We start from the raw sequence: 10215 nt of genomic DNA, 5'->3' as shown, positions 1-10215 counted from the left end.
CATAAGTTTTGAGTTCACAAAAGAAAGACGTTTGGAGATAGAGATTTGGAAGGCATTAGCATAAAAATGTACTTAAAGCCAGGGAACTGAACAGGATCAGCCAGGGTAAGGCTAATCTCTAGGGTACTCCAACCCTTAAGGATTTGGAAAAGGAGAAAATAAAAGAAGGGAGACTGAGAAGTGTCTCTTGAATTAAAGAAGAAACCAAGGGTTTATTAGGTTAAGGATTTCAAATGAAGAGAAGAATGATGTTTCAAGGAAGTAAAGATGACAAATTCTACCAAATAACACTGAGAGTTTGGGTAAAATGAACACAAATTAGCAATATGAAAATTATTGATGACCTTGAAAAGAAGTAGTTTCAGTGGGGGACAAAAATTTGATTGGAGTGGGTTAATAATAGAATAAAATATGAGATATGGAAACAGCCCTATGGATACTTTTGTATGACAATTGATATAAAGTAATCCAAATAATTGGGAGAGGTTTGGAGGTAGTGTTAAGGATGCAAGTTTGTTCTTTAATGATGGGAGATATTATAGTATAAGGTCTTCCATGATGCTTATGTTATAATAAGGGCTAAGGAAACACTGGAAATATAAGAAAGATGGGATAATTGCTAGACATGAGTCACTGCATAAACTCAGGAAGATATAATTGAATGTACAAGTGGAGGAGTTGGTATAGAAAGAGAGAAAATTAATCACAATAAACAACTACTTCACAGTTAGAATTAATGGCTCTCAGAGTTTCACATCCCTTACTTTCTTCAGCCTTGCTGACTAACACTATATTAACCCAGTTCATTTTGATTTGTTAGAATGCTTTAGTGCTGTGGTGTAAGCAATGTCAGCAATGTGGAGCAATAGGGATCATCTATCATGTACTATACAGTACACTAATCATGTTACTAATATGTGATCAAACCTTCAGTAAAATTCTTTGCAGTATTTTATCCATGTGGGAATTAAAGCTCTTACAGCATCACGTAGCTACCCTGTGGCAAGTTGTACTTCAGGTTTCACATTTAAAACTTTTTCCCTGGGTCAATAAAAATTGAACATCCAATGCTGGATCATTTTGAAAGTGAAAGATATAGCTGTAATAATGACACTGGGAAAATAGGCATAAACCAAAACTTTCTATAGCAAATGGAGTATAAAAGCATCCTTTCTTTTCCTTCACTGTTTGATATCTTTTAATATTTAACTCAAAACATTCTATTCAATTTCGATGCATTCTTCCAGGATTATTTTGAACATCAATAATAAATCAAAGGTAACATTAATGAGGTCGATTAGGTTTAAAAAAAAGAACAACTTAAATATGCTTAAGGATAATTTATTGAAATGACTGGAAAGGAAACAGATTCTTCAAGAAATAATAATAAGCACAATTCCAGAAACAATTTGTATACATATGTTTGATATGTTTGTAGCATTTCCGAATGAATATTGAACTTCTGTGGTACTAGTTGAATTAAAATTTGGAAAATGTAAATAGTTCATGAGTCAAATTTCAAATTAAATGAATGACATATAATATATAAAATAAATAAAGGAATAAAGTTTTTTTTCCATATAAACTCATTCAAACATACTTAATTTGGGGTAACATGATACAAAGGTGAAAAAGGCATCATATTTCCAGTCTCAGTCAATTCTGTGGAATAGAGAGCAAATATATAATTAGTTATGTTATAACATGTAAATATTCACCTCTCTTCACTTATAACTTTGGTGTGACTAATTCACAAAATAAATTGTATTGCAAACGCATTCTGTTGTGGCTTGGAAGCATATAAAGTTTGCATATAACCAAATACTAGCGAACTTGAAATTGCTTCGGTGAAATATCTAGCCTTTCATAATCACGAAAGGCTTTACATCTTAGAATTGCGATACTATTCTCTCCTCTTTTTAACGTTTACATTTGGAGTAATTTGAACTCAATGAATTAAAAGATAATTTTAACTAAAGTAGATACAAATTTTATGAAGGGTAGGTTAGAAATAAAAATGAAAACAGGCTTTTGACAAAGGCTCAGATATATTTCCGTAAAAGTAAAATAAAAAAGATATTCTGTTTTTCCTAAAAATAGTGATAATCAACTGCAAGTATATGGGCCCTTGAAAGCAAGTCAGCCAAATCTGTCAATAGTACGTAAATAAAATTAAAGTTATTTGAAATGCAAAAGATAGATAGTTTCAGGTCAGTAAATGACAGTCAACCATTAAGTTGATAATTAATAAAAAAGATTCTTATATGTATGAAATTTTCACTATATTAGTCTTCTCTAGAATTAAATGTGAAAAGACATCATGTATAAAAATGATCAATTTTATCTCCAAACTCCCAAAACTTACCAAAAATGAGGAGGGAAAATTAATTTTGAAATCCTCTTAGACCTTAAAAATAAACAAATACAAATAAATAAATAAATAACTAGCCTCTTAGTAGGAAAACTTGCCTTAAGAATGTCATAAGTAGTGAAATAAGCATCTCAATCTTTTGCCTTCATATATACTTACAGCAAAAACAAGATGTGAACTAAAGCTTGTGTAAAATAGATGTACACAAGGAAAATGATAGAACATTTTTCAGCTTTTTTATTCCAAATTCAAGCATACTATTAAATTTAATTCTGGCTTTTGTAAGCCTTAATTACTTTATCTAAATCAGAATTCTCAACAGACTAATTAAATCAGAATTCATGCAACAGCTTTTTTCTCAGCACTCAGTTTCCTCTACACAAAAAACCAGAACAATTATATTAGAATCGCTGGGTAGGCAAAGGCATTGGGATTTGTGGGGAAAAGTTCTCCAGATGATTCTATCGTATAGGTAAGCATTAAGAATCACTTATCTAAACTGCTTTATTTTATTCATTTACTCTACATTTATTCTTTTATTCTACCATCACATACACATCTTAAATGAAACAGTAAAGTCAGTAAATTTGGACTTACCCTAATGGGGTTATGAACTGGGACAAGTGGCTGAGTCACAGGGTAGATCTGGCGGGTGGGATCAAGTAGATGTTCTTGGTTGAGCAGAAATGCTTGAACAGGCATAGCTCTCTGAGGGTAGGGCACCACTTGTTGGGGGATAGGCAGGACGTTGGGCTGAGGAACAGACCACAGGGGCTGAGGGGAAAGTGCAAGAGTCTGAGGAATAGGCTGAGGGACCTGGTGCATCAAGGGCTGGAACAGAGGCAGAGGAAGATGCAGATTTTCAAGATCAGTGAGTTTTGGGATTTGAGGCTCAAAAAAGGGCATTGTTGGAGATTTATGGACGGACATCACTCTGCCTTTAGTGTAGATAGTGTCTTTAGCTTTAGGGACTTCCATTATTTCAGGCTGAAGGACAGGCAGCACCATAGCAGGCTGAGCAAGAGGCAGAATGTTTTGTGGGAAAAAACCATAGGGGATAGGCTCAACGAATGGATAGATCAGAGGCTGTGGCTGGAAAGAGGGGTCGATTTTATCCTGGCGTTCATCCTGGAAAGAAGGAAAAAGAATCTTTGAGTCCTTGATTCAGCTATAATTGTCATTCATAATGAATTCATTTCTCTCTTTTAGACAATGATAAATGAGTAGAAAGAGAGGAAGAAAATTTTTCACTTATTTTGTTAAGAAATTATCTTGAGTCATGTGAAGAAAAGTGAGTAAAATGTTTGTTGAAAGATTTTAATCCACTCACTTCATGGGTAACTACACAGGCCAAAGTAAAATCAATGTTTGAATATTTCAGAAACATTCTTTTAACCTTTCCCTGAATTGCCTGGATAGCTGTAACTGTACACTTTGGTCTTCAGAGAGAATTTACTTTTCAACACAGTTATGCCAATAATAGACCAAATTGTTTTCACACAGTGAAAAGAGGTCAGTTTAAAAAGACTTAGAGGGACAATTCCAAGGTTCATTTTTGTTTTGTTTCGGTTTGATGAAAAAGAAAATCCGTCTTAATTTGTGGCTTCTCTCAGGAAGTGATTTAACACCAGCCAAATTCTTGCATTCCTTCCCTTGGGAGAAGATAGTCTCTTGAGTCTTTCAAGAGACATTGATTTTTTTGTTTAAATTTGATTTAAAAAATATTTTATGTGACACCAAACAATTCATTGATACACAAAGCAACTGAAAATTATGATTAGGTAAACATATCACCATAAATGTAATTTAATGAAATACAGGATTTTGTGTTGTCCATATGGAAATGAAGGCAATATGGCACAAATTCTACATAGTTTTTTTTTTTTTTTTTTTTTTTTTACCACCTGTAGAGTCCTTTTCATTACTGTATCCACCTTGAAAATAAGAGGATCATAGTTCCCAACCTAGAAATCTTCCCACCAATGTACACTTGTTGAAAACAGATATAACATTAGTAATATCATTAGGTATTTAGTCTATATTTCAGAAATTAATTATGAGTTTAAAAATGCATGCATACCCTAGAAAATATATCGACTTTATCAATGTTTAATTTTTTTACAGTGGTTTGTGGGTATGTGGCATTTATTTTATTATCATTCTTTAGAATCAACATATACATTATAAATATTTTTGTTTGTATTATACTTTATAATTTTAGAAATATACTTATCATTAACAAATTACCTCTCTTTGCTGCTGGTCCTCATGTTTAACCTTCTCAACTGTCTGCTAAAAATAAATCATATATAAAAATATGTTACCATCTGTAAAAATTAGAAGAAATTTTGAAAATATGTACATTTTAAATGTGAAAATTTACCTTGTATTGTGTAATAGATTCCTACAGAAAAATATAAAATAAAATTAGATTTAGTTTTAACAATTCTTACTTTGCAATATAAATTAGGAAATAAAGGCAATAATTGTTTGATAATAGCATTAATAACTTTGTATAATCATTAAAGCTTATATATTAAATTGTTCTATATAAGCTTGTTGTATAAAAGAAAGTCAGATGAATGCAGTCAAGAAGGACATGGCACAAAAAAAGCAATTAATATATGCTAATTTCTCTCTACCACCATGCTCATTCCCTGACAACAAATGATCTCTAAAACCCCATCTGATTTTTTAAAAAAGGAAATACTCATTGAAAATATATTCTAATAACAATTGATACATTTTGATCACTTCAAATAAATCAGAAGAGTTAAACATTTCCCTTAAGGATCATATAACCTTCCTGAAGAGACAGAGTCTATTGAGGTACCATTTACTTATCAAGTGATCACACACCCAAGAAGAGAGATGTAAGAATAAATATCTACCTGACTCTCTCAGGTAGATTTAGGACTACACTAAATCTCACTTATTTACTAAAGTGGCTATTGTAATTATAAAATGTGTCCTTTTGCATATCTGCTTACCTACTGCTTAGCAAGCTCTTAATTATCACTCGCATCTCTATCTTTTCAGTTTGTACCACAGCTCCTAGTCAATGTCTGACCCATAGAAGACCCTCAATATATGCTCAAAGTGAATGAGTTCAGAGTAAAGAGAGTTCAAGGCAGAAAACAGGACGGTATGGTTCATTTAAAAAGAAAAAAAAAAAAAAAAAAGAGGAAGCAAAATAACACAATTTCAAGTAGCAAGCCAATTTAGAAAGTTCTAGAATGTTATTCTAGAATGTCCACATACTTATTGTCCTTAAACATATATAAAGGAAATATATACTAGAACTTATATGTCATTGACATAGTGGCATTAGCTTAACTGCCATGATGTAACACCATAGAAAAATAGCACAGGATTTTACTGTTCTAAAATTGGGTAGAATGTTAACTTACCTCACTGCTTGAAAGACTTCCTACAGTCTGTGGGGAAAAAAAAAAAAATGATAACCAGCTACATCTTCTAGATCATTAGAGAATTTTACTATTTTATGGTTTATAAATTTTCTCTAAAACAAAAAAATCTTACCTCAGAGGATGCACTGGATTGTTCCTTCTGAAAAGATGTTTAAAAATTCAATTTCTATAGCTAACTCATTGTTAAACATGTATCCTACTTAATTTTTACATCATTTATGCAGATCTAGCTCTTTCACAAATTTGACAAATTAAAAATGTTATATGACTTTTGAGGCTTGAAAGGTAATTGCTTTAATGTCTTTTATATTTAGTAATTTTTATTAATATACTTTTATCTTACATTTACTAAAGACAGTTTTTGATGGTTAAGAGTCACTTTAATTTGTATTAAATATTTTTATTATATTATTATGAATGTATGATTAGGATTATGATTGTGTCTGCACTTCATCCTATGGATGTCTTTGTATAGACAGACTTGGACCCAGTGCCCTAGGCTATAAGATATATATACATTTTATGACTGGAATAAGATATGTTTATCTAGGTAGAGCATCTGTGGAATTGTTATTTATGCATATATTTGTTGCCATTTTTATGATTTTTTATTACTTATTGATTTGTTTGCTTTTTCTTTAGTGACTAGCAGCACATTGGTGTAGGAAGCATTTGGAGCACTATAGGAAACTGTTGAGACAGTGGGTAAATATAAATGATTTTGATAGAAGTCAAGATAAATTTCATGAAATTCTTCTTTATTACACAGTAAAAAATGTTGGTGATGTTATTCTCTACAAATAGGCATATAGTCTACTATTTCTTGATTTTTAGGAATTTTTTCTTGTGCACATACCTCCCTTGCAAGAGCAAGAGCCACCAGGCAGGCGAGAATGATGACCTTCATGGCTACTAAGTCCTGTGAACGGAGAAAAAAATGGCATGGTGACAGATTGGTCAATTGGATATATTTTCTTATTTAGTTAGGTAAGGTCACTTTTTATAAAAAAGAGAGACAATGTATAGCAAAAATGCCTGCATTTTAGAAAATAAATAGAATAAATACTAAATAGAAGTTATATCATATGACTGAGGTCAAAATCTATTCTGGCTTGCTATTCTCATTTATCAAATTCCAAACTTCATTACCAACTATTCAGATTTTTCAGCTAACAACTCATCCCCACTTTTAAAAAAGTCCGATTTACAGTATTGCATTTTTCAAAAGGCATAAAGAAGTTATAAATATATATGGAAAGATTTATTCATTAATTTAAAAATATTTCCTTAGAATCTGTTCTTGCCATACACCGTCTAGGGACCGGGACTGCAACAATAAGCAAAATATTACAGTCCTGATATTACTCCCTGATGAAGCCTCAGTTCTACTGGAAGAGACTAATCAAGAAAATGTGTACAAAAAAGTCACATTTTATTTTTATCTTTTTTTTTTTTTTCACTAAACGGTTACCATGAATATTTTAGTTTAATGATTTCTCCTCATTTCCAATAAGACTGAGATTTTCATTTTAACATTTTCCTTCTTTGTGTCACTATCCAGAGAATTGTTGGACTATAAAGTTTGTTTCTTCTCTGTTTATATCCATCTTCCCCACATAGCTAATAATGTCTGTTCTCCTTTATGCCCCATGACTTTAGAGATTATATACTAGGCTTCTTCTCTTCTCTGTATTAAAATGTACACGAGGGTCTCTTGATGATCTGCCAAGGGGTCAGGACCTCTTGCTCACTGCCCAGCTTGGGACTACCTCTTTTTGTGAAATATATGTTAATATTTGTGACCAAAATATACGAAATCATCTCTTGGTTATGTGTTCTTACATATTTTTATTCCAAAATAATGTTTATGCCACAATATTACTTGACACTCAAATCTTCATTTTCAGATTTTGAAACTCAATTTTTGAACTCAATTTTTGAACTAAAAATACTTCATGAAAAAAGTCTCGGCCGGGCGCGGTGGCTCAAGCCTGCAATCCCAGCACTTTGGGAGGCCGAGGCGGGCGGATCACGAGGTCAGGAGATCAAGACCATCCTGGCTAACACGGTGAAACCCCGTCTCTACTAAAAAATACAAAAAACCAGCCGGGCAAGGTGGCGGGAGCCTGTAGTCCCAGCTACTCGGGAGGCTGAGGCAGGAGAATGGCGTAAACCCGGAAGGCGGAGCTTCCAGTGAGCTGAGATCCGGCCACTGCACTCCAGCCTGGGCCACACAGTGAGACTCCATCTCAAAAAAAAAAAAAAAGTCTCTAATTTATTTGAAAAATGTTCTTTTCAATATTTGAAGGTTGAATATAATTCTCTCTATTATGGAAAATAAATTTTTTTCTAGATTTTTTATGAATGTTAAATAATTTTTTATTAATTTTACTTTGCCTAAAACCTCCATAAGTTTCTAAATTTTTTATGTCAGGGTTCAGAAAAAGAATATAGCACTCTATTTTATATATAATTACACCCAGGGAAGATCCCACAGCATTTTCTATATTTTATAGGTAATCTACTTATAAACTTTACTAATTTTATTACTAATCTACTAAATAGACTAATTTTATATGCTAATATATAATTACAATACTAATTTTATATACAAATATACTAATATATACTAATACCAATTATACTAATTTTATACTAATTTATATACTATAAATATACTATATACTAATATACTTTTATATACTATTTTTTAAGTCAGAGTTTCTTTATCAACTGGTACGCTCTAAGCTGCTTTTTCTTTTATATCATCTATTATCTTTGTTTATGGTTTCCAAGTCTTCTCTATCCCATTAAGAATTTTCTTACAAAGTAAACCACATTGATTCTTTTTAACTTAATTCTGTATTTCTGTCTCATTTTAATATTGTTTTGAAATATTACAAAGTAGATAATAAACTGGGAAATGTGAGACTCTAGACAAGTTTGATGAGTAAACCCTTCTAAAAACATTATTTATAAACATTTAAAGTAGTAAATAGCCCCAAACCATTCCCTCTATTTCTTGACTCAGTATGCTACTGCTGTAAACTACATGTTGGACAAAGCTTTTCCAGTAATTTTTTATCTACCCACACTGTAATTTAAGTATATTTCTTTTTATGACTGTGATATGCTAAATCAAATTGGAAGAATAATTTAAAAATGAATCTCCTTTTAATATTAACTATGAACTAGCCTCATACTACATGTATATATATGCATAAAATTAGTTAATACATTTTCGTAAACTAGTGAAGGCTACATGTCATTGCAATTTTTTTACCAAATTATTCTGGGCACTTCTTTTTTAGCCTAAGTGTTAAAAATAATTTCAGTACTACCTTAAATACTTTTATTTCAAACACTATATTTTAAGCAACTATGTTCTTTCTATGGCTCAAGCTACTTTGAAATACCTGGTTAGAAGATACAACAAATCTGTTTCTAAAATTCTTACCGTTTTTCCAAGATTGAAGAGAAGTGAAGGTAGTGCTGGACAGATGATGGTCTATCAGTTTCTGTGGCTGTTTATATACAATATTTAACGACATGCTAATTTTGTGATTTGAAATAAGATCAACAGTGAGCTTTAATTCCAAGAAGTCCACATGATTAGAAAATGATTTCTGCCTATTATATGTCCCCACAAATTCTGGGGATCATTGTAACAAGAGAACAATTCACAGGTTGATAAAGGAAACCTGTCCAGGAAATGCAACTGTTCAATAACAACGGACAATGACTGGAGGACAGTGACCCTCTGGCCCTGTCCCCAAGTTATTATGGACAGAATTAGGTCTCTTTAGGGCTTAGTGGGGTCTTGAGATTTCAGTTGTAGGAAAATTGTATGTGAACGCTAGAGATACACAGGGCTTCACAAAGGTGACAGTTTCATGTGAACCTGAGCAGTTGTCAGTGCTTTATGTTGAAATGAAGAAACTGACAAGATAACAAGTCCATGGTGGCAAACTGTTATTTGAGGCAAAACTGTTTTTCTCCCAGGGCCACTTGATTTGGAAAAAAATAAATAAATTATTTAGTTAAAACAAATATTTTATACACAAGATAAATAAACTTTCCTCTGTAATGGAACAACTCAAAGAAGGAATCTGGGTGGCTAGTAAAGGCAAAATCCTCAGTAAATCTGTAATAAAAAATTTGCAAAGTATCACGGAGTTTTATTTACCTTTTAATATTGATTATCTCTTTTCATGTCAAGCATAATTATGATAATATTAATGATGGTTATTTTTCACTTAGTTCTAACCCTTTGCCAAGCACTAAGCAAAGACATTATCTTGTATAATCTTCACAAGAATATCATGAGGTAGCTCTCCTCTCCATACTTAGGTTGAGAAAACAGAGATGCCAAAAGGTTAAGTAACTTGCTCAAAACTATATTGTTAATGGCAA

General features: G+C 32.0%; 1 protein-coding gene across 2 annotated transcripts; it reads right to left on the bottom strand.

Annotated features, from left to right (window-relative positions):
* Positions 1-1325: 1325 nt before the first annotated feature.
* CSN2 (casein beta) lies at positions 1326-6719 on the bottom strand. Of its 2 annotated transcripts, none has more exons than XM_023198354.2 (7): positions 6659-6719; positions 5782-5808; positions 4755-4775; positions 4619-4663; positions 2969-3499; positions 2366-2407; positions 1326-1662 (listed from the first exon to the last, which is right to left on the bottom strand). In XM_023198354.2, the coding sequence occupies exons 1-6, from the start codon at positions 6707-6709 to the stop codon at positions 2402-2404; spliced, it is 681 nt and encodes a 226-aa protein (XP_023054122.1). In that variant the 5' UTR covers positions 6710-6719; the 3' UTR covers positions 1326-1662; positions 2366-2401. The 2 variants fall into 2 exon arrangements, with proteins under 2 accessions (XP_023054122.1, XP_026302686.1); XM_026446901.1 differs by having other exon boundaries at positions 4619-4660.
* Positions 6720-10215: the final 3496 nt, after the last annotated feature.

This window comes from Piliocolobus tephrosceles, chromosome 3 (genome assembly GCF_002776525.5).
Source record: "Piliocolobus tephrosceles isolate RC106 chromosome 3, ASM277652v3, whole genome shotgun sequence".
NCBI lineage: Eukaryota > Metazoa > Chordata > Mammalia > Primates > Cercopithecidae > Piliocolobus > Piliocolobus tephrosceles.
Note: the sequence above shows the minus strand (reverse complement) of the source record. Positions and strands in the feature narration are given on the sequence as shown.

What these genes read in the sequence shown, in the direction of transcription:
- CSN2 (XM_023198354.2), bottom strand. Translation starts at nt 6,709, where the DNA reads ATGAAGGTCATCATTCTCGCCTGCCTGGTGGCTCTTGCTCTTGCAAGG. An exon ending in CTCTTGCTCTTGCAAGGGAG is followed by an intron (nt 5,809 to 6,658) that starts GTATGTGCACAA and finishes TTTTCCCCACAG; the next exon opens with ACTGTAGGAAGTCTTTCAAG. An exon ending in AATCTATTACACAATACAAG is followed by an intron (nt 4,664 to 4,754) that starts GTAAATTTTCAC and finishes ATTTATTTTTAG; the next exon opens with CAGACAGTTGAGAAGGTTAA.